Genomic DNA, 24,645 nt, shown 5'->3' with positions numbered 1-24,645 from the left:
CATGAGGTGAATAGAACTTTAAAAGAGTAACCTACGACACTAACCCGATCACGCAACCCTAATTCTAGTTCTCATCGCCGACTGTGTCTCCTTCCATTGTGGAACATTTCTAGTCACCGGGACGCCGCCGTGACCATTCGACGGTGACCGCCTCTCCCCCCGGATCCCACTTGAGTGAACCAACAGCCCCGTGGAAGAGAGCCACGACGTCAGTGCATAAAGGTGTCGCGGAACCCTCTTATCCTCAACCATCCCCGGTAATCTCTCCGTCCTCAAGTCGTTTACGTCAACTTAAATCTGAAATCGCCGTTCGATTTGTGACACAGACCCTTCCTCGCGAGCCCATTTTCGGTCACCGCAATTCCCTTGACGGTGATTGTATTACATTTCGTCCATGGATCCATCAATTTGCGATGAAGCATCGTACGACACTGCATATGATGTGGGTGGTCATTCTAATTCCACCGACCTTAATGTTCCGTCTCTGAGTGAAGATGAGACACCACATGTGGACAAAGTAATTTGTGTGTTAGTAGCGTATGTGGTTATGCCTATCTGCAACTTGTTTTTTATGTGTTTATTGTTGAGATATTAGTAGTGATACACTTTGTTGTAAGGGTTGTGATTTCGTTTGTTTAATTAAAATTGGTGTGGATATTCTTTCGTTCAATTATGCTAGAACAATCATAAAATGATGCTACTTTTACTACTTGTGATGTGTTTTATTATTCTTTTGTTCCCCATGTTGAGATGATGGTTGCAGCTTTGAGTAATTTTTTTTCTATTTTTTTTATGCTTATGATCATGGATATTGATGTTTTCTATCAATTTAGTTTTGGTTGTTTAATATAGGTATTGTCAAAAGATAAGTGGTTGTTGGAAGTGTTTTTATGAGTGTCGAATGGTCGATGTTTATCTTCTTTGTTGATATGTGCTCGGTTATCGATTATAGGAGAAAGAATCTGTAGACGAAATTCAAATAGAGGATGATGCTACCCCAAGTCAGTAATGAGGTGTGAAACATATCTTATTCTTGTCGCAAAATAATCGAGATATTTGAAATTAATTGCTTTAGTATTTTTTGTATTGAATGGTACCTTTTCTGAATGGCCTTGCAGTTGCTGGAGAAGACATGACGGAATTTGATGCGAGTCCTAGAAGACACATCCAGGATTACATGAAAATACATCCGGAAAGATATGACGGAATTTGACGCGAGTCCTGGAAGACACATCTGAGATTACATGAAAACACAAGAGACACATTCGTGTAAGACACCTCTAGAAGAAGGCACATCCATATATAGATGACTCCTAAAAAGTCACTGCTAAAAGATACCTCCAGTACAAGACACATCCATCTATGGACACCTCCAGATAGTTACAGCAGAAGACACATCTCCCAGAAAATACTTCCAGTGGAAGACACATCCATCTATAGACACCTCCAAAAAATTCACTGCTAAAAGACACTTCCAGTAGAAGACACATTCATCTATAGACACCTCCATAAAGTCGTAGCAGAAGACACCTTTCCCAGAAGACACTTCCTGCAGAGGACACATCCATATGTAGACACATCCGAAGAACTCACAGCAGTAAGTCACTTTCCTCAAAAGACACATCCTAAGTTAAACAACGGATCAAACGAGACATAGGTAAAAGACACTTCTCCCAGAAGACACATATGAGAAAAGACACCTGCCAACAATACACGACTAAGATATACACATAATGGAGAAGTTACATGTATATGAAGACACTTCCACCAGCGAAGAATACATAACTAACAATGCATGGCTAAAAAAAGTAGAGACATCCAGAGACAACATCTAGGAACCTCGATAGGTTTATTCACTGGCAAAAAAAATACTTCAAAACGCCGAAGTTGTTTAGCATGTGCACAAAATTATCCGAAACCAATGTGCAAAAGATAGAATTCATATCTACAGGACATGCATTATTGTTCAATTTACCAAGTACATCAAAGTTAAAAGTGTAACTACCCATAAACAGCATAGGAATCCAAAAGAACTAGTCACATTGTGTAAGACAAGTAAAATATCTAATCCCAACAAAATATAGCATAGGATGTGAGGATATTGCCGCTCAAGGTAAACACAGATGTAACATGGAGCCTTTTTCTTCCAATGTTTATCTCCTTCTGGTTGTCCTTTTCTTCGGCTTTCCTCCAACTCGCCGTAGAATGCTCTTTGTATCAGGTGCTGTGAATGGTGTCCTAAACACAGGAGGTCGAGCACGGCTGTCAAGGGCATGCAAGGCATCTCCACTATATGTATTTTTGTGACATAGAATGATGTCCAGCATTATTTTCAATCTGTATAACTTCATGATATCCTGCATGTAGAAATCAATGTTAAAGAACCGCTTGTATGTATAGACATTGACCTGTATTCAAAAAATATTTTAACTAGGTATGTAAATTTAGAACGGATAGCAAAAAACCGTGTAACACTAAAAACACTGAAAACACCCACACAAATCCAGATTGGGATAATCGAATTTGTAAGACAAACCGTGTAACACCTAGATGTATAGTAACATATTCAAACTGAGTACGCAAAAAAAAAACTCCAAGACACATTTCATAAAAGTTGAACGTGATCACATTACACACCAACCATAGCATCAATATGCAACATTGCACCTGTCGCTTGGTGAACCATGAAACAACCAACTATTTACAAAAAATTTATATAAATCTCATCAGGACATTTTTTTGAACAAAAATGAGGACAACAATTATTTAAATGGCAACGTATCGAATCTGAGCATGGAAAAAAAAACTTTTATCCACATTTCAACAAGCCTAATTATGCTCAAGACATACACTTTTATTCAGTTGAACAAAAAAAAAGAAAAAAAAAAGAAGACTGAAATTAAATAATAATTCTGATTTTTTTCATGATTCTTGTTTTTCCTCTTGCTCCAAAATTAAGGGTATAGCTTGTTTCAGCATTGAAAATGTCACCACCTATTAAAAAAGAAAAGCAAAAAAACTAAAAGCTGGTAGGAAGTGGCTGCTGCAAGCAGTTCAATCAAACTTTAATGTTTGGTTTTCATAGAAAATAATAGTCAGCAGAGTAGGAAAGCTTTATGAGAAGATTGATATGCCATTGGCTCATTATCAGCAAGAATCAGTACAAACATTCTAAAATGGGAATATAGGGCAGAATAAAAAAATAGTTATTGATGGATCAAAAGAATGGGATGATTAGAAGACTCATCAATTAAAGACACATCAAAACAAGTTTTAAACAAAAGACGCATCCAAAAGAAGACACATCAATGTCCATGTGATAAGACGAGTAACACATAGAGGTTCTTGAAAACGAGGTAACTCACCATAACTAGCATGATCAAAGAATGCAAGTAAATTACTAAAGGAAAGTTAACCTTTAAGAAATCCAGCAATGCAAAGAGAAACAGAAATAGCAAAGTGAAAGACATATCCATTACACAGCTCCATTAGTAGACATACGAGAGAAAAAAGACACATACATATAAGACACTACCAGAAAAGACACCTCAATTAGAAAACATATTCATAGTTAGACACATCTTGGAAAGACACTTCCAAAAAGACACATCCAAAATGGCACAACATTTGCTCCGTAGACTATCTTAACCCCATTTTTATCCCACATTTGCAGATTCTCTAAACAAAAACAATTAATAATGGATACAAAAGCTTTGCAGCAAAGCACAATGAACTGAGATTAGTTCATATAATTTAACTTCTAACATTACAAAAAATAACATCCACAAATTCAAAATGCATCTTATATTAATACCTAATCCAAGTATATGAACCCTCAACAGATCAGCCACATCTAGGTACATAAACCATGAAATACTACTACTAACCTGTTAGATCAGTGGCGCCAATGAAGGAGGAAGCGTCTGAGCGACGCGTCTTGGAGCCGTTGCTAGTTGCGGCGTTGACTAGGGCTGGTCAGATACAAGAGATGAAGTGGGATGGTGGTGCTTCAGCAGGACAGGGAGATTTTCAACGAGGCGTGCGTGGAGGCAGAGCAAGCAGACGTACTGTCGGCTGGTCCAGCGGAGAAGAGACGCATCTGTCGGCCGGGTGTCACTTTTGCGGATGAGAGACCGTGCTTGTTAGTGGTGGCAACTGGTTTCTCGGCGGCGTTGATTCGGTTGACGAATGCGACCGGCGAAGACAGCAATCCGGCGTGCTATGCGGCACTGCAAGTGGAGATGGGGAGTGGGGGTGTGTCTCCACTGTAAGAAGAAGTGAAAAAGGGTTACAGTAGAATTAACTAGGTTAATTTAGGATGTGTTTTTGTAAACAAGTGGACTTTGTCTAGCAGCCCAATAAGCTTTTGGCAGATATAGGGTACCAAGAATTGTATCCACCAACTATTACCAACATTAAAACTAATTAAATATAATTTATTATATCAATTAAAAATTTAATAAAGAATCAAATTTTGAATAATCCTATTCAAAATTTTACCCTAATTCTGTTTTGCTTCCACCCACCCATTGCTCTTTCTGCGATGTGCCTCCTTCTTCTCCTTCCCTCCTTGGCGCCGGCGTTGCCTCTTTCTCCCTCGCCTCCCCGGTCTCCATCGCACCGAACCCCTGCCCTCGCGTCACTCTCCTCAACCGTGCCTCAGTGGCGTGTCTTCCCTCAAAGAATAAAAACATAACAAAAGAAGCACAAATTAGATATCAGAAAAATTTGCATTGTCGTAAGGGACGTATTCAAGGAGAGAAATTGTGACTGTAAACAAGAACGAATGAAGCCACTTATAAAGGTGACTAAACCTTAATTTGAGCCAAATCTGAAGAAGTTTGGACCCGAATCGAATTTTTTTGAGTTCGTCACTTCGTTGAGGATATAAATGGCATTTTCTCAAACAGGGAAGTTGAACTGCTGAGGTACGTTCTGAAAACTGATTCGATCTGCAAGGAAAACCGGTCTAGGAACTGGTGTTGAATCAGAAAATGAGAAAACCAATTCAGAATTGGCAACTCGGATTGACCGAAAACAGGCCGGTTTTCCAATGAGAGAAAATGACGTTGTTTTGGATCTGGAAAAAAGACACTTACGAATAAACCCTAATTCTTAAATGAAATCCCTTCTCACTCTCCTAGCAGTGCGAAGTTCTCCAGCCTCTTTTCCTTTCGGTTGCCGTTGTAACCTCCTTACCGCGGTGACATCCAGTCGCTTCATTTCCGTTAGGTCCTCTACTCCTCTTTGATTCCTTGCTGTGTTGTTGGTTTTTCTTATTTGTGCTGATTTGTTCGGTTTTTGTGATTTTTTCTTACTTTTTATTTTTATCTTTTTGGTGATCGATTCTGCATCTGGTTTTGTTTTATAATTCTTAATTTTATGCCTTTTGCTATTTTAGCATGCATGATTATGTGTGTTTCCCTTGTTTATGTCATGATGATTAGTGATTTTAATAATTGTTCTTAAAATATTTGTATCCCCCTGTTGTAGTTTTAATTGAATGAAGCACTTCAGAATGTAACAATCGATGTGGCATGAGCTGAAACAGTGTTCTCCAATTGAATTTCTTATTTTTTTTTGCAGGTTTTTGGGTTGTAGTGATGGTGGAGGAAAGTGGGAGGAGGAAGAGGCCAAACATTCTGGTGACGGGTACCCCAGGGACGGGGAAGACTACGACATGTACTGCTCTAGCTGAAGCCATACAGCTTCGCCACATCAATGTTGGGGATTTAGTCAGAGACAAGAACTTACATGATGGCTAGGACTATGAGCTTGGTTGTTTTGTCCTTAATGAAGACTTGGTAACTTATTACCCCCTTTTCTCTTTTGGTACTTAAAAAAAATTATTCAAATATTAAGCTGCATGAAGATTAATAATCAAATTGTAAATAAAGTTATGATCTATGCATATATATATGTTCTCTTATATGGGTTTTGATGAAGTTCTTAATTATAAATTCATTTTGTGTTGTGGATGTTCTTAGATAGTAACTCTTCCCGTGTTTATATAGCCGGTCCCAAATTTGGAAAAACAAGGAGGGTTGTATTTGACTTGCGACATTACATAAAGCTTTGTTGCATCCCTATGCATGGTCAAGATGCAAAGATGTCTTTGAATCCATGTAGGGTTATATTAGACATATGACAACTAATGTAAAATTATGTGTCATTCCAATACATGGACATGATGCAATGACATCTTGGATCCATTTAGCAAACCCCACCCAGTGAGAAAAGGTTTTAAGTGTTGTATTAAAATGATATGCATAGGTAGTTGATCAGCTGATTTCATGTAGACTATTAACTTAATGACAATGATGGTGGTTAGATGGTCAGTATCCAAGTTAAGGTGATATTATAGATAGGTTGTTCATGGAATTGGGGAAACACCCCTTCATTGATAGGAAAGATGCTTGCTGCGTAATGTTGTAATATTAATATTTGTGGATTATTTTCTAATGTCTGTTTGAATTTACTCATTGCAATATTTGGTTTTACGGTGATATAAAGAACAGTTTATACACTTCTTTATAGGATACAAGTCATTTTGCTTTTTCAAAGTTGATTTCATTTCAGGTCCGACAATGTACATATAGTGCCAGGAGATATATTTCCATACTATATATTCTTTTTGCACTAATCCTTTTTATTCCTTTCTCCTCCTTTCATTCCATTTGGTAGAAATTCTTTAGAATGTTCCTATAGATTTGGTATTAAGCATTGGAATATACGTGTTGTCCTATTTGGTACTTGAGATCTTTGGTAGTTTCGAGTTATATGAACCATTTTTTCATGTTATCCCCAATGCTAATGCATTTCTCATCATATTGTGTTTCCTTGCTTGGTGTTTAAGGTCTGTGATGAGCTTGAGGATCAAATGGAAGAAGGGGAAAATATAGTGGATTATCATGGGTGTGATTTCTTCCCTGAGTGATGGTTTGATTGCGTTGTTGTACTTCAAACTGATAACACCGTGCTGTATGACCGCTTGAGTAGGAGGTAGGGAAGCATTTATTGAATATTGATATTTGTTATTTTTGCTAGGGTGTTTCATCAAATTCACTTCCTTCATCTTTGTGACAGAGGTTACAATGAATCAAAGCTTTCTAACAACATAGAATGTGAAATCTTTCAAGTTCTACTTGAGGAAGCTAAAGAAAGTTACCCATAGGATAGAGTGATTGCTATGAAGAGTGACACCATTGAAGATATTAATAGAAATATTTCAACTTTGATGGATTGGGTAAGAAATTGGCATCCTACATCCTAGATTCCTAGTCATATAAAAAAGGGGAGAAAATAGAAAAGAAAAGATATTAATTTGTAGAAACTTTCATGTAACAGTGTGATAAAAAAAGAAATATGTAATATGGATATTTATGTTGAACTTCTACATGGATATGCAGTGTTGCTGATTCGTCTTACTCGTTTCAAGTGTTATGAGTTACTCCTTTTGGAAGAAAATACAAAAAAAAATACAATTTAATCTCCGAAAAATAGTAGATTACAACGCTTGTTTCGTTGAGAAATTTATGAGTAAGAACTTGCGTGGTAAATGATAGTAGTTATAGCCACGTACCATTTTTGTATTGAATAGTTGCGTTGGTTTTCCATGGTTAAAGAAAGGCAAAAATTTTTACATTCATCTGTTATTTACTTATTTAAATTAGATATCAATTTGATTCAATAAAAATTTAAAAGGCCGACTTAATTTTCGTGATATTTGGTTAACCAATTTAAATAGGAAAATTATAGGGTACCAACATATTATCTGCTAACTTATTGCCAACAATGATTAGTTATTATATTTTAAACACATATATAAAGAGACACATCCAAAAAATATATCTATAAAGACACTTCTATTAAACACAGCTATAAAAAATATATTTTTATTAGACACATCCACAAAGACACCTCCATTAAACATAATTATAAATAAGAGTTGGCAGATATTGGCAGAAATGGTGTTGGTAACGTAGCGGGATTGATATTTAAATATCATTGGCAGAAATCACACCAATGATAATCCATATAATTCACCCTTCTTCTATTTGATCCTCAAGCTCATCACAGACCTTAAACACCAAGCAAGGAAACACAATATGATGAGAAATGCATTAGCATTGGGGATAATATGAAAAATGGTTCATATAACTCGAAACTACCAAAGATCTCAAGTACCAAATAGGACAACATGTATATTCCAATGCTTAATACCAAATCTATAGGAACATTCTAAAGAATTGCTACCAAATGGAATGAAAGGAGGAGAAAGGAATAAAAAGGATTAGCGCAAAAAGAATATATAGTATGGAAATATATCTCCTGGCACTATATGTACATTGTCGGACCTGAAATGAAATCAACTTTGAAAAAACAAAATGACTTGTGTCCTATAAAGAAGTGTATAAAGTGTTCTTTATATCCCCGTAAAACCAAATATTGCAATGAGTAAATTCAAACAGACATTAGAAAATAATCCACAAATATTAATATTACAACATTACGCAGCAAGCATCTTTCCTATCAATGAAGGGGTGTTTCCCCAATTCCATGAACAACCTATCTATAATATTACCTTAACTTGGATACTGACCATCTGACCACCATCATTGTCATTAAGTTAATAGTCTACATGAAATCAGCTGATCAACTACCTATGCACATCATTTTAACACAACACTTAAAACCTTTTCTCACTGGGTGGGGTTTGCTAAATTGTTCCGAGACGTCATTGCATCATGTCCATGTATTGGAATGACACATAATTTTACATTAGTTGTCACATGTCTAATATAACCCTACATGGATTCAAAGACATCTTTGCATCTTGACCATGCATAGGGATGCAACAAAGCTTTATGTAATGTCGCAAGTCAAATACAACCCTCCTTGTTTTTCCAAATTTGGGACCGGCTATATAAACACGGGAAGAGTTACTATCTAAGAACATCCACAACACAAAATGAATTTATAATTAAGAACTTCATCAAAACCCATATAAGAGAACATATATATATGCATAGATCATAACTTTACTTACAATTTGATTATTAATATTCATGCATCTTAATATTTGAATGATTTTTTTTTAAGTACCAAAAGAGAAAAGGGGGTAATAAGTTACCAAGTCTTCATTAAGGACAAAACAATCAAGCTCATCATCCCAGCCATCATGTAAGTTCTCGTCTCTGACTAAATCCCCAACATTCATGTGGCGAAGTTTTGTGGCTTCAGCTAGAGCAGTACATGTCGTAGTCTTCCCCGTCCCTGGGGTACCTGTCACCAGAATGTTTGGCCTCTTCCTCCTCCCACTTTCCTCCACCATCACTACAACCCAAAAACCTGCAAAAAAAAAAAAAGAAATTCAACTGGAAAACACTGTTTCAGCTCATGCCACATCGATTGTTACATTCTAAAGTGCTTCATTCAATTAAAACTACAACAGGGGGATACAAATATTTTAAGAACTAATATTAAATCACTAATCATCATGACATAAACAAGGAAAACACACATAATCGTGCATGCTAAAATAGCAAAAGGCAAAAAATTAAGAGTTATAAAAGAAAACCAGATGCAGAATCGATCACCAAAAAAATAAAAATAAAAAGTAAGAAAAAATCACAAAAACCGAACAAATCAGCACAAATAAGAAAAACCAACAACACAGCAAGAAATCAAAGAGGAGTAGAGGACCTAACGGAAATGAAGCGACTGGATGTCACCGCGGTAAGGAGGCTATGACGGCGACCGGAAGGAAAAGAGGCTGGAGAACTTCGCACTGCTAGGAGAGTGAGAATGGATTTCATTTAAGAATTAGGGTTTATCCGTAAGTGTCTTTTTTCCAGATCCAAAACAACGTCGTTTTCTCTCACTGGAAAACCGGCCTGTTTTCGGTCAATCCGAGTTGCCAATTCTGAATTGGTTTTCTCATTTTCTGATTCAACACCAGTTTCTAGACCGGTTTTCCTTGCAGATCGAACCGGTTTTCAGAACGTACCTCAGCAGTTCAGCTTCCCTGTTTGAGAAAATGCCATTTATATCCTCAACGAAGTGACGAACTCAAAAAAATCCGATTCGGGTCCAAACTTCTTCAGATTTGGCTCAAATTAAGGTTTAGTCACCTTTATAAGTGGCTTCATTCGTTCCTATTTACAGTCACAATTTCTCTCCTTGAATACGTCCCTTACGACAATGCAAATTTTTCTGATATTTGATTTGTGCTTCTTTTGTTATGTTTTTATTATTCTAAACAAATGAAATTGCTCTGCAAGTTTGGTTATGATTTTATACTTTGATCTTTGAGGGAGGACGCGCCACTGAGGCACGGTTGAGGAGAGTGACGCGAGGGCAGGGGTTCGGTGCGATGGAGACCGGGGAGGCGAGGGAGAAAGAGGCAACGCCGGCGCCAAGGAGGGAAGGAGAAGAAGGAGGCACAGCGCAGAAAGAGCAATGGGTGGGTGGAAGCAAAATAGAATTAGGGTAAAATTTTGAATGGGATTATTCAAAATTTGATTTTTTATTAAATTTTTAATTGATATAATAAATTATATTTAATTAGTTTTAATGTTGGTAATAGTTGGCGGATACAATTCTTGGTACCCTATATCTGCCAAAAGCTTATTGGGCTGCTAGACAAAGTCCACTTGTTTAAAAAAACACATCCTAAATTAACCTAGTTAATTCTGCTGTAACCCTTTTTCACTTCTTATCTGCCAACTTATTGCCAACAATGATTAGTTATTATATTTTAAACACATATATAAAGAGACATATCCAAAAAATATATCTATAAAGACACTTCTATTAAACACAGCTATAAAAAATATATTTTTATTTGGTACCCTATACTTTTCCTATTTAAATTGGTTAACCAAATATCACAAAAATTAAATCGGCCTTTTAAATTTTTATTGAATCAAATTGATATCTAATTTAAATAAGTAAATAACAGATGAATGTAAAAATTTTTGCCTTTTTTTAACCATGGAAAACCAACGCAACTATTCAATACAAAAATGGTACGTGACTATAACTACTATCATTTACCACGCAAGTTCTTACCCATAAATTTCTCAATGAAACAAGCGTTCTAATCTGCTATTTTTCGGAGATTAAATTGTATTTTTTTGTATTTTCTTCCGAAAGGACCAACTCATAACACTTGACACGAGTAAGACGAATCAGCAACACTGCATATCCATGTAGAAGTTCAACATAAATATCCATAATACATATTTCTTTTTTATCACACTGTTACATGAAAGTTTCTACAAATTAATATCTTTTCTTTTCCATTTTCGCCCCTTTTTTATATGACTAGGAATCTAGGATGTAAGATGCCAATTCCTTACCCAATCCGTCAAAGTTGAAACATTTCTATTAATATCTTCAATGGTGTCACTCTTCATAGCAATCACTCTGTCCTCTGGGTAACTTTCTTTAGCTTCCTCAAGTAGAACTTGAAAGATTTCACATTCTATGTTGTTAGAAAGCTTTGATTCATTGTAACCTCTGTCACAAAGATGAAAGAAGTGAATTTGATGAAACACCCTAGCAAAAATAGCAAATATCAACATTCAATAAATGCTTCCCTACCTCCTACTCAAGCGGTCATACAGCACGGTGTTATCAGTTTGAAGTACAACAACACAATCAAACCATCGCTCAGGGAAGAAATCACACCCATGATAATCCACTATATTTCCCCCTTCTTCCATTTGATCCTCAAGCTCATCACAGACCTTAAACACCAAGCAAGGAAACACAATATGATGAGAAATGCATTAGCATTGGGGATAACATGAATAAATGGTTCATATAACTCGAAACTACCTAAGATCTCAAGTACCAAATAGGACAACACGTATATTCCAATGCTTAATACCAAATCTATAGGAACATTCTAAAGAATTGGTACCAAATGGAATGAAAGGAGGAGAAAGGAATAAAAAGGATTAGTGCAAAAAGAATATATAGTATAGAAATATATCTCCTGACACTATATGTACATTGTCGGACCTGAAATGAAATCAACTTTGAAAAAGCAAAATGACTTGTGTCCTATAAAGAAGTGTATAAACTGTTCTTTATATCCCGTAAAACCAAATATTGCAATGAGTAAATTCAAACAGACATTAGAAAATAATCCACAAATATTAATATTACAACATTACGCAGCAAGCATCTTTCCTATCAATGAAGGGGTGTTTCCCCAATTCCATGAACAACCTATCTATAATATCACCTTAACTTGGATACTGACCATCTAACCACCATCATTGTCATTAAGTTAATAGTCTACATGAAATCAGCTGATCAACTACCTATGCACATCATTTTAACACAACACTTAAAACCTTTTCTCACTGGGTGGGGTTTGCTAAATGGATCCAAGACGTCATCGCATCATGTCCATGTATTGGAATGACACATAATTTTACATTAGTTGTCACATGTCTAATATAACCCTACATGGATTCAAAGACATCTTTGCATCTTGACCATGCATAAGGATGCAACAAAGCTTTATGTAATGTCGCAAGTCAAATACAACCCTCCTTGTTTTTCCAAATTTGGGACTGGCTATATAAACACGGGAAGAGTTACTATCTAAGAACATCCACAACACAAAATGAATTTATAATTAAGAACTTCATCAAAACCCATATAAGAGAACATATATATATGCATAGATCATAACTTTACTTACAATTTGATTATTAATCTTCATGCATCTTAATATTTGAATGATTTTTTTTTTAAGTACCAAAAGAGAAAAGGGGGTAATAAGTTACCAAGTCTTCATTAAGGACAAAACAATCAAGCTCATCATCCCAGCCATCATGTAAGTTCTTGTCTCTGACTAAATCCCCAACATTGATGTGGCGAAGCTGTGTGGCTTCAGCTAGAGCAGTACATGTCGTAGTCTTCCCCGTCCCTGGGGTACCCGTCACCAGAATGTTTGGCCTCTTCCTCCTCCCACTTTCCTCCACCATCACTACAACCCAAAAACCTGCAAAAAAAATAAGAAATTCAATTGGAGAATCCTGTTTCAGCTCATGCCACATCGATTGTTACATTCTGAAGTGCTTCATTCAATTAAAACTACAACAGGGGGATACAAATATTTTAAGAACTAATATTAAATCACTAATCATCATGACATAAACAAGGGAAACACACATAATCATGCATGCTAAAATAGCAAAAGGCATAAAATTAAGAATTATAAAACAAAACCAGATGCAGAATCGATCACCAAAAAAATAAAAATAAAAAGTAAGAAAAAAATCACAAAAACCGAACAAATCAGCACAAATAAGAAAAACCAACAACACAGCAAGGAATCAAAGAGGAGTAGAGGACCTAACGGAAATGAAGCAACTGGATGTCACTGCGGTAAGGAGGCTACGACGGCGACCGGAAGGAAAAGAGGCTGGAGAACTTCACACTGCTAGGAGAGTGAGAAGGGATTTCATTTAAGAATTAGGGTTTATCCGTAAGTGTCTTTTTTCCAGATCCAAAACAACGTCGTTTTCTCTCACTGGAAAACCGGCCTATTTTCGGTCAATCCGAGTTGCCGGTTCTGAATTGGTTCTCATTTTCTGATTCAACACCAGTTCCTAGACCGGTTTTGCTTGCAGATCGAACCGGTTTTCAGAACGTACCTCAGCAGTTCAGCTTCCCTGTTTGAGAAAATGCCATTTATATCCTCAACGAAGTGACGAACTCAAAAAAATCCGATTCGGGTCCAAACTTCTTCAGAATTGGCTCAAATTAAGGTTTAGTCACCTTTATAAGTGGCTTCATTCATTCCTATTTACAGTCATAATTTCTCTCCTTGAATACTAATTCAAATTTTTCTGATATCTGATTTATGCTTCTTTTGTTATGTTTTTATTCTTCTAAACAAATGAAATTGCTCTGCAAGTTTGGTTATGATTTTATACTCTGATCTTTGATCTTTTATACTATATATGTTCAACTATTTTGGGATGAACTTTTGCCTTTTATTGGGGTTTATCGTTAAAATGTGCATAGGAAGTGATATAGAGATGGAAGTGATGATCGTTTCTCCAGATGATCGAAGCTGAAAATATTGTGCGATTTTGTCTCTTTCGAGAAACCAAGCCAATTAGTTCTGATCTATCTCTTCCCATAATAACATTAACAATTAGTTCATATCTAATGATGTTTTAATTTTTGAATATATATCTAAGATTTTGTTTTGCATCGGCCATTTCACAATGGTGGATAACCCGTATATAAAAAATTAGTTTAGATCTTCTAAAATAAAAAAATAAATTTCTAAAATGATAAATTCATGAATTAATCACCGTTGAATAACAATAAGAATAACTATCCGTAAACTCTGTCTAAGGAGTAGTTTTAAAGACTGGGCATTTACTAGCCAAAACCAACCAACCAGCCAGTATAAATCAATCACCTAAGTAACTAATAGCAAAACCAATCAACAATGAACAATATTCATAAATCACAATCAGCAAAACCAATTCATAAACTAGTTCAACAACTGAACATAACCACTGTATATTCAACGATTAAATCATATTCATAATTAGCAAAAAATTAACAATAAAATTCACAGCAATAAACCAATCAACAATAAAATTCAACCTTCCAATTCAACCACTGCTGTATTCATTTCTAAACAGCATCATAAACCAATTAACAATAAAATTCACAGCAATAACATCAATAAATCAACCTGAAAAAAAAAACTGGAAAAAAAATTAAATACTCACCTGTTGTTACAGAGGCAGAAGGTGGACGACGAGCAGCAGTTCAGGCAGCAACAACCACGGAAGAGAGGCGAGGGAGGGGCGGAGGTGCGACGAGACGCGAGCACTCACCAGGGAGCTGCAGGAAGAGAGACAAGACGCGAACAGTGGAGCACACCAGGCGTTGGGTGCAGTGATGGTGGACGACGACGACACGCTGCACGGCTGCAAGAAGCACAGCTCGAGCACTCACTGGTGGAGGCGTGGTGAGACGCAAGCTTCCGAGCACACAGCACAGATGGAGGAGAGAGGCGAGACGCGATTCGCGAGCACACGACGCGGAGGATCAGGCGAGAAGCGCGCCGACGGCGGCGAGCGTACGGTGGCGTTGAACCGAGGTGAGCTGAGGTGAGCTCCCAACGCTGTGCCTATGTGTGTAAATCAAGGTTCAGAAAACCGGACCGGTCATCAAACCGTTCTAGTCACTGATTTACTGGTTTACTGGTCTAACCGGTCCAACCGGTGGTTCAACCGGATAAACCGTTTTAGAATAGAATAATAAATAAATTATAAGGTGCTTTATACAGGTAAGCTTATTAGAAATATGCAAAACTCTAAAAACATGAGAAAGTACCAGTTGAAAGCTTCCAATTACAATTGTTACCAAATATATATGTCCTTTATGTAAGGTTAAATTTGAATGGAAAAGCATCTTATGTGCAATACATCATAGAGGTCACATTCAATAATTTTATTGACTTGAAGCTCATTAAAAAAACAAATAAAAATTAAAACTCCTTGATTCTTTGGCAACCAAATGATTGAAAAGATAAGTGAACATAGACCAAATGTGCAGGGGTTGAGCACTAACATTTCAGAAATTAGCAACACTCAACATCTAAAACAGAGAGAACAATTGTACAAAAATAGATATTAACAGTTTATAATTTGTGGGAATTAACTTAATATTCTATAGTTTCTTTCTTCTCCTTTTAGTTTCTTTTTTTCAATGGAAACAAGATTTAACAACAAAAATTCAATAATAAAAATTCCATCATTCATTTTAATCAGTTCAAAACAAGATACAACTTAGCTAAATTTAACTAAAAAATTTAATAAATAAATTCAGTTCAATACAACAGAGAAGACTTAATCATTCAGATAAAACCTCATGCTTTAGTATCATTTTAACATAAATTAACAAAGAATTATCAAAGTTTAAGCATAATTTTTTTCAATACAGCATAAAAAAACAATCAAACAGAGTACAGCCCAGCAGTAGCAGCAGAGTTAATCATTCAACAATAGCATTAACCATGTTCTTAACCTAAAGCAGGAGCCAAACACAATGAAAATTAACAGCATGCTCTTAACCACAACACAAGACCATATCTGCCTACAGCATTCAGCCATTTAACACAACACAATTCTGCCTAGTGCCTACAACATTCAGCCATTCAACACAACACAATTTTGCCTACAATCAGATAACCCCAATCATAAACACCATTACCAAATTAAATAAAAAATCAACCAAAAATCACCTTGCAAATCAAAAACTCAATCTCTTGAACTCAATAATTACATCAGTTATCCAACTAAATAATTGCATCACAGTTATCATAAACTGATTTCAAAGCCTAGAAGCAGTAAGCAAAACCAATCAACCAAGCACTGACTGAGTATTCTATTCTGATTATGTGACTGGGAAGCAACAAATTCAAGTTACAGCAACAAATTCAACAAATTCAACAAATCCAAGTAAAGTCCCGATTTACAGCAACATTTAGATTAGCAACAAGGCAAATTTGATTAGCAATTCAGCAACATGCAAAAATACAGGGAGAAGGGAAATCTGAAAAGAGAGAACAGGGAAGCGATGGTGCAGGGACTCACCAACGGTCGACGGCGAGTCGGCGACCACCCTACGGAAGGCGACGAAGCAAGAGACAACCCCACGAGTTGCTTCTGCCGCCGGCGACAAGACAGATGAACCACGAGATGCCAGTGACTGAGACGAGACTCGAGTGAGGCTGGGAGGCAGAATCGAGCAGAGACAACCACGGACGACGAGCAGCAACCAACACGCACAGCTCGAGCACTCACTGGCGTAGGGAGGCGCGAGCAGCCGAGCACAGAGGAGAACGGCGAGATGCGAGCAGCCGACGTGGAGGATCCGGCGAGAGGCCCGAGAGCACGAAGACGGAAGTTCTTGAGTGCGATAGACGGCGGCAGCAGTCTCTCACTCCGACAGACGGCGAAAACTATTGGTGGAGGCTAGGGTTTGCTTTCTTTGGTGGAGGCTAGGGTTTGATGAAGGAAGGAGTTGGAGAAGGGGGGAATGGGGGATAACGCGCAACTTTTTCCCTTTCAAGGAAGGAAACGATGTCGTTTTCTGTGAACCGGTCGGGTTCTGGTCCGGTCCGACCTGCAGATAACCGGCCGGTTCAACGGTTCTTGAGCGATTTTTGATTTTACGGTTTTGCACGTTGGATTGGACCGTTTTCTTTGTCGGTTCCCGGTTGAACCGGTTCGACCGGGCGATCCGATTTTCAGAACATTGGTGTAAATAGAGGGAGAGAGCTGGGGGTGGGGTGGGGTGGGGTGGGGTGGGTTATTAGCCTTGAGGTTTTTTTTTATCCCCAAAAATGTCAAACGACCTCGTTTTGGTGGCTTTTTTTTTTTTTCAATTTTTCGAATCCACCAGAGTTTCTTAAACCCGTCGGTTCACCAGTTCTCGTATAACCCGGTCAAGTCAACTAGTTTTCATCGAGTTTGTTTTTTGTCCAATCCAACGATCAGCCTGGATTGACCTAACGTTGGGTCACCGGTTTTTTTGGTCCAATCAGTTGGATTGGTTCAGATTTTCAGTTATGCTTAGAGATGAAACGCTTAGACTATGGTTGTTTTTTTAGAACTGGGTTTGAGACTGAGTATTGTATTTGGTGACAAAAAATTATATCTCTAAAAAATAAGAACACATAAAACTAAAATTTTTAAAAATTAAAATTAAAATTTTAATAATATTTTTTTTAAAAATATTTTTATTTAATTTTTTAAATTTTAAATTTATGTCTTAATTTTTATATTTATTTTAAACTAAACATAATACTAAGATATATTCAATTTTATACACAAAATTTAGTCTTTATCTCTTAGTCAAAAATGAATTCAAAGGGGGCAAACCCATAGACTTGACTCCCCAATTTTTTTGAACAAAAGTTAATAATTTTAAGTATATAAAATTTTTATAATTATATAATTTTATTTAAAACATAGAGTAAATAATTGTCTTATATAATAATAAAATTATTAAACTCAAAAGTAAGTAACAATCTTTAAATTGAGAAAGATATTATTGTCAATTATTTTTTAATTAAATAAATTTTTAAATCTTTAAATATTTAATTTTTTTTCTTTTTTTAAATATTTTTTTCTTAATTTTCACACCTATTATCATATAAAAATATTTTAATGTTTTAATAGCTAAAATTTTTTTTATATATTATATTACATACATGAAAATAAATTATTTTAAAATTTATTTATTTTTCACATGATATTAAAAATATAACATATTAACTAAATTCATTAAAACGATTATATTTTATTCATAAATATATTTTAAATACATATAACAAAGTTATTAGAATAATTTATTTATATTATTTTATAGCATGTTTTTTTATAATATAAAGTATAAAAATATAATTTACTGTCACAATAATACTCAATAAAATAAACTAATTAAAAAATAAATAATTTTTATATTTTATCGAATCTAAAATTTAAAAATTATAAAAATCAAGATAACCTTTTTATATAACAAACACTTATCAGTATTTTATTAATTAAAAAAATATTAATCATAATTATATATATTACTAAAGATATAATATTATATTTAATTATACAATATTTTAATTTTTGCCTCTGCTAAGTAGACAACGGAGAATCTGAACAACGTGAACAACGGATTGAAAATTTGGCACAATAAAGTTTAAAAAAAAGTAATCCACCCAAATTACCCAACCAAAAAACTTCATTCAGTAATTCAAAAATTTTAACCATCAATTATACCCTAATTTACTAAAGCATCAGGTTCTCCCCCAAACTCTCTGTCGTCGCCGCCTCACCAACCAGCCCCTTTGGCCGGCATCACTCTCTCCCTCATCGGACATCATTATCACCTCCTGGGTTCTTTATGCCGTCACTTAGTCGCCAACCATCCCCCGTTATCGTCGCCGGGATTCTCGTCACCGCCACTGGTTCGTCAACAAGAACCCCCATCGGTACTTAAGGATAACCATCCACTTAGGAATAAAAATAATCATATGCATACCCAGTGAATTGAACATCCAGCATATTTTAATTGTATCTAACTGACGATCGGATTTCTATCGGTAAAGAAATTCACAAGAATATAATCGTGTTGTAAGTATAGCTTCTAAACCAACAAAAATCCTTTCGTACAAAAGATTGTTTGTCACAAGTAACAAACCCCTAATAAAAATAAACCGAAGTATTTAAACATCGGGTCATCTCTCAAAGAATTGCAGGGAGGTGTTCTTATTATTGGTTAAGAGTCTTGTAAATGTGGGGTTTTGGGTTAAGAAATAAGAAGAGCGAATTGCAGGGAAAATAAAATAATAACAATAAAAAGTCTTGACTAGGAGAAGATTAATCGGAAGTTCTATCCTTGTTGGACGTTCCCAAGGTCAGTTAATAATTGATTGTTGTTTCTACTGATTTATCCCTTATCTAATAAAGGAAAGTTAAGTAGGGAGCCAACTTCTATTCATAAGTCCTAATCCTCTCCCTCAGGAAGGATTAGCGTTAGTAACTAGAGTGCTAGCCAACAATTTTCAATTACCAATTATTTCTTGAGTATTCCAACTCAAGGGTCTCCTCTTAATCAACTCCCAAGTCAAGTTGGGAGCCTATTCCAATAACATGAAGATTGTTTTTAGATCAATGTAAGGGGAATAGAAAAGAAACATGATAATTAGAATAAAATTGGAAGCAATTAAATAAATAATAAAATTAAATAAAAATACTCTTGGCATTAATAAATTAACAGAAGAAGATAAAAGAAAGTAATAGAATCATAAATCCTAAATTAAAAGAACATTGAACCTGGAACTCAGAAGAAATTGAAATCCTAATCCTAATCCTGGAGAGAGGAGAGAGTCTCTCTCTAAAACTACATCTAAATTATTAAAAGTGAATAATGAGTCATCTCCTTCATTCCTCCACTTTGCAGCTTTTAATCTGCGTTTTCTTGGCCGAGAAATGGGCCAAAAACAGCCCAAAAATCGCTAGAAACGAATTCTGCCACGCTGATTTTTGTAGATGCGATGCGTGCGCATGATACACGCGTCCGCGTCATCTATCCTCAAGGTAAATATAGAAAATTATATATCATTTCGAAGCTCTGGATGTTAGCTTTTTAACGCAACTAAAACCGTCTCATTTGGATCTTTGTAGCTCAAGTTATGACTGTTTGAGTGCGGAGAGGTCAGGCTGGACAGCTTAGCAATTTCTTTAACTTCTTGTATTCCTTCCACTTTTGTATGCTTCCTTTCCATCCTCTAAGTTATTCCTGCCCTGTAATTCCTGAAATCACTTAATACACATATCAAGGCATCGAATAGTAATTAGAGAGGATTAAACATAGCAAATTTAAAGCCCAAAGAAGCATGTTTTCAATCATAGCACAAAATCCGGAAGGAAAAAGTAAAACCATGCAAATAGTATGAATAAGTGGGTAAAGAGTTGATAAAAACCACTCAATTGAGCACAAGATAAACCATGAAATAGTGGTTTATCAACCTCCCCACACTTAAACATTAGCATGTCTTCATGCTAAGCTCAAGAGAAGCTAAAAGAGTGAATGGGGGAAAGTAAGACTCATGCAATGCAATGCAACCTATGTATATGAATGCAACTATATGCTAAGATGTTTCTATCTACTTGGTTAAAAGTAAATAAGCTCTTTAAGATAAACATAAATCAGATTTCACTAATCCAAATCACACAATAAGAGACAAATAAACCTGTAAGAAGATAGCTCATGAAAGCAGGGAACATAGAATAAAGCATTGAACCTTCACTGGTAGTGTATATGCACTCTAATCTCTCACGTGTCTAGGGCTAATTCACTCTACTCTTCTCTAATCATGCTTTCTAAACTTTGTTCTTCATCTAACCAATCAACAAATATTGAATGTACCAATGCAAACATTATGAGGTCTTTTCAAGGTTGTAATGGAGCCAAGGCAAGAGTGATGATATATGTATGACTAAGTAAGCTATAAATTGAATTATTGACTAACATAAGCTCTCACACACACACACACTCTATATGACTTCTTAAATCATGCCTAGCTACCCAAAATTTCCACTTTTGCATCATATACTCATGTATCAACTTTTCTTTTAATTTGTATCACATATGCATTGATCTTTTATTAACTTAACATTGGGGTAATTTTGTCCCCTTATTTATTTATTTATATTATATATATATATATATTTTTTTTCTTTTCTCTTTTTCTTTCTCTCTCTTTTTTTTTCTTTTTTTTCTTTTTTTGTTTTTTTAATTAAAAATATAAAAATAAACATAACATATCAATGCACATGGATTTTTAATTATTTTTTTATGGTCTCACATGAGTAGGTACCCAAATTCCTAATATTTTATCAATAGAATTCAACACTTTCCTATCAACCCAAGTTCCCACGGTTTTCCACACTTAATTGATACACAATCTCTATCTTAAACTAACCAAAGATTCAAATCAGGTAATTTAATTATTTTTCTGCTTAAAACTAGTGATGTGGTAAGATATAGAACAAATGGGGATTAAAAAGGCTCAAAATGGCTAACAAAGGTAAATAGAAGGGTAGGCTATTTGGGATAAGTGAGCAAAAATAAATGATGGCCTCAATCATATGCATACATTTAAATACACTAAACATTGGACATATAGAATAGAACAAAATAAAAATTACAATCATAGAGAAGATAAACACACAAGAATAAAATATTATGGTTAAATAATGTAACCATGTAATTAGGCTCAAATCTCACAGGTTGTGTATTCTTAGCTTTTTAAACTATGTTCCAATTTACAACTTCCAAACAAGTTTAACACAAATTTTGATTTAAATTAGTGAAATTTTTCAAAAATAGGATCTTAAAAAGAAACTCATTACTTTAACCAAGCAGTAGCTAATTGCATAAAATCAAATAATACATGCAAATACAACAATGTACTAAATAAAATAAAACATTGGTGTTAAGAAGAAAATAACTAACCCGTGGAGATCGGTATCGATCTCCCCACACTTAAAGGTTGCACCGTCCTCAGTGCATGCTAAGATGTACAAGTGGACGGGCTGCTCCAACTGATGCCTTTCTCTATAAATTGTGCAGATTGACTTGCCTGTCTCTCCATATAGAAGTTCTTCCTTTCCTCTCTCGGTGGCCATCCTGAAAAAAGAGGAAAAGGAAGAAAAGTAACCCAGAAATAAAGATAAGAAAATAAATAAAATATGGGTTGGTTAATGCCAAATGATGAGAGTCTTAATTACATGGTAGTTACAACATGCAAATGAAGAAACAGTAAGAGCAAATGGCATATCAATAGTGTAAAAAGTGCAACAAAGGGGGGAGAGAGTGGGTCATGAAAGATAATATAAGTTCATATCAATGTACAAGGAATACAAGTGTTATAAAAGATTAACATTGATCGATAAATAATATCACCCAATAATATAAACAAGTTGCTATGCACCAAAATGATGGAGGAAATATTCAACTGATGAGTAAGAAAATTTAACACCAATGGAAAAATGGTAGTCTGAGAAAAGAAAATAAAAACATGCACAAAATGAAATGCAATGAATGAAGGTATGTAAGTGTAATAAGTAAAAGAAAATGAAAGAGAATAAGGAGGAGAAGAAAGTGAGAAAAGAAGAAGAAGAGAGTAAGAAAGGAGGAAGAAAGAAGAAGAAAGAAGGAGAAAGGAGAAGAAATTAGGATTTAGAAAGATAAGATGAGAAACTGGGCGGCGCAGGCGACGCGGGTGCGTCGGTCACACGTTCGCGTGATTGGTGCAATTTTTTGAAGTGACGCGGACGCGTTGGTCACGCGAACGCGTGACATGATTTGTGCTGGTGGCGCGAGGGCAGCCTCGTGTTCGCGCAACTTTCTGTTTCAAGCTCATTTTGCCAGAATTTAGGGTGACGCATTCGCGTGGGTGACGCAATCGCGTGAATGACCATGTTGTGAAAAATGACGCGGACGCATAGGGCACGCATTCGCATGGTAGGGCTTATACTTCTAGCATGGTTCCAGCCCCATTCCAGCCTAATATTCTGCCATACACCCATTTACGTCGATTTCACGGGGTCATGCGTTCGCGTGGGTGACGCGATCGCGTGATGGGCTGGGTTCGCAAACGACGTGGACGCATCATTGACGCGCTCGCGTGGGCGTGTTTGTGCCTAAGGCACGCCTCCAGCCACGCTCCCACGTGACTTTCTATATAATTCCCTTTTTTCTCTAATTCTCCTTTGACGCGGATGCGTCAGCGATGCTGTCGCATCCCGTGCCCCTCCCCCTTTTTTTTTATGCAGAATGCAAGTGATGATGCATGATATATGCAGTAATAATGATAAAATTAAAACACAAGAAAACTAAGAAAGAAAAGGAACGATCATACCATGGTGGGTTGTCTCCCACCTAGCACTTTTAGTTAAAGTCCTTAAGTTGGACATTTGGTGAGTCTTTTGTTATAGTGGCTTGTGCTTGAACTCATCCAGGAATCTCCACTAATGTTTGGAATTCCAGTAACCTCCGGGGTCCCAAATTAGGCGCATACAGCCGTCAAGCAATGTAAAGCAAGTGACCAGGCCACAAGAGTATTGATTGTTGGAATAAATTCCGGGGTCCCAAACTCTGCTTTTGCACCCGTCTTCTTGTTGATCATCATTTCTCCACTTGGGTGGTAAGCAGGATGAATTCTCACCTGAAGCGTCCAAACAACTTCCTAGACCCATTCAATTGAGCTCTACACCAACCTTTGCATCTAGACTTTGAGCACACAACCATGTTGAACCTTGCTTGACAACTCCAACCACTAACCATCTTTCTCTTACTCTTAATGCCACAAAGAGCTCTAAGTTGACCATCCGTCTCCAGTAGCCCATATTCAAGTGGGAAAGTAAAGGATAAGGATAGGAATTTTGCCCACCTGAACGTTGTGTTGGACGGTAATGGCCTTGGGAGAGGTGTTTCTAATGAATTTGCAAGCACCACTCCCTTGTGCTCTTCTTTGACAACTTCCACCTCTTTGTAAGCTTCTTTAATATCAACCTCTTCCTCTTGGGAGCTTTCTTCCAATTCGATCTCTTCTTCATTGTTTAGCAAGGGCATGGGAGGTTGTGCTTTTTCTTCTTTAATCTCCATCTCTTGATCAACCTCTTCCAAGTCTTCAACTATGATATGCCTTGGAGGTTGTACACCTTCCTCAACATCAACATCAAACACCTTGGAAGGAGGCTCTATGACTTGACCTTCCCATGGAGGATTAGCATCTCCTAAGTCTGCAACCACTTTTTCCTTTTCAATAATTGCTGCTTTGTCCAGTTGTTTAAGTATAAAATTGTACTCCTCCTTGATGATTTCTTTTCTATGACAACTCCTTTCAACTACTCCTTCATCTGGAAAGGTCTCTTCTACCTTCACCTTTAGTGCCTTCTCTAGCTCCTTATGAAGTATGGATTCGCGAAGATGATCCCTTCTCTCTTGTTCCATGTCAATAGCATCATTGGGATCATGTTGCTCTTGGATTGATGGACGTGGGTGCTCTTCCATGGATGATGG

General features: G+C 36.2%; 1 protein-coding gene, 2 long non-coding RNA genes, 1 other non-coding gene and 1 pseudogene across 7 annotated transcripts; 2 read left to right on the top strand and 3 right to left on the bottom strand.

Annotated features, from left to right (window-relative positions):
• Positions 1-1,922: 1,922 nt before the first annotated feature.
• On the bottom strand, positions 1,923-5,329 carry LOC112738584 (uncharacterized). The gene is made up of 4 exons (XR_003169541.3): positions 4,815-5,329; positions 4,501-4,671; positions 3,888-4,265; positions 1,923-2,357 (listed from the first exon to the last, which is right to left on the bottom strand). It is a non-coding gene; the product is annotated as an uncharacterized lncRNA (long non-coding RNA).
• Positions 5,330-5,586: 257 nt separating this feature from the next.
• LOC112738557 (adenylate kinase isoenzyme 6 homolog) lies at positions 5,587-7,427 on the top strand (annotated as a pseudogene).
• Positions 7,428-7,848: 421 nt separating this feature from the next.
• On the bottom strand, positions 7,849-10,519 carry LOC112738573 (uncharacterized). Its single transcript, XR_003169531.3, has 3 exons — positions 9,706-10,519; positions 9,134-9,351; positions 7,849-8,081 (listed from the first exon to the last, which is right to left on the bottom strand). It is a non-coding gene; the product is annotated as an uncharacterized lncRNA (long non-coding RNA).
• Positions 10,520-11,183: 664 nt separating this feature from the next.
• On the bottom strand, positions 11,184-17,098 carry LOC112738531 (adenylate kinase isoenzyme 6 homolog). Of its 4 annotated transcripts, none has more exons than XM_025788923.3 (5): positions 16,650-17,098; positions 14,778-15,181; positions 12,807-13,024; positions 11,608-11,753; positions 11,184-11,523 (listed from the first exon to the last, which is right to left on the bottom strand). In XM_025788923.3, exons 3-5 carry the CDS (start codon positions 13,005-13,007, stop codon positions 11,337-11,339), a joined length of 534 nt encoding a protein of 177 aa, XP_025644708.1. In that variant the 5' UTR covers positions 13,008-13,024; positions 14,778-15,181; positions 16,650-17,098; the 3' UTR covers positions 11,184-11,336. The 4 variants fall into 4 exon arrangements, with proteins under 4 accessions (XP_025644708.1, XP_072071673.1, XP_025644709.1 ...); XM_072215572.1 differs by having other exon boundaries at positions 14,778-15,259; positions 16,650-17,096; XM_025788924.3 differs by lacking the exon at positions 14,778-15,181 and having other exon boundaries at positions 16,650-17,096.
• On the top strand, positions 14,067-14,161 carry LOC112765196 (small nucleolar RNA Z103). Its single transcript, XR_003183556.1, has one exon. It is a non-coding gene; the product is annotated as a small nucleolar RNA Z103 (small nucleolar RNA).
• Positions 17,099-24,645: the final 7,547 nt, after the last annotated feature.

This window comes from Arachis hypogaea, chromosome 2 (genome assembly GCF_003086295.3).
Source record: "Arachis hypogaea cultivar Tifrunner chromosome 2, arahy.Tifrunner.gnm2.J5K5, whole genome shotgun sequence".
In the NCBI taxonomy this organism is placed as follows: Eukaryota; Viridiplantae; Streptophyta; class Magnoliopsida; order Fabales; family Fabaceae; genus Arachis; species Arachis hypogaea.
The sequence above is the reverse complement of the archived record's forward strand: the minus strand, read 5'-3'. Positions and strand labels throughout refer to the sequence as shown.

Coding starts and splice junctions, on each gene's coding strand:
- LOC112738531 (XM_025788923.3), bottom strand. CDS start 13,007: ATGGTGGAGGAAAGTGGGAGGAGGAAGAGGCCAAACATTCTGGTGACG. Junction 11,754..12,806: donor TTGTCCTTAATGAAGACTTG/GTAACTTATTAC, acceptor TTGGTGTTTAAG/GTCTGTGATGAGCTTGAGGA. Junction 11,524..11,607: donor TATGACCGCTTGAGTAGGAG/GTAGGGAAGCAT, acceptor TCTTTGTGACAG/AGGTTACAATGAATCAAAGC.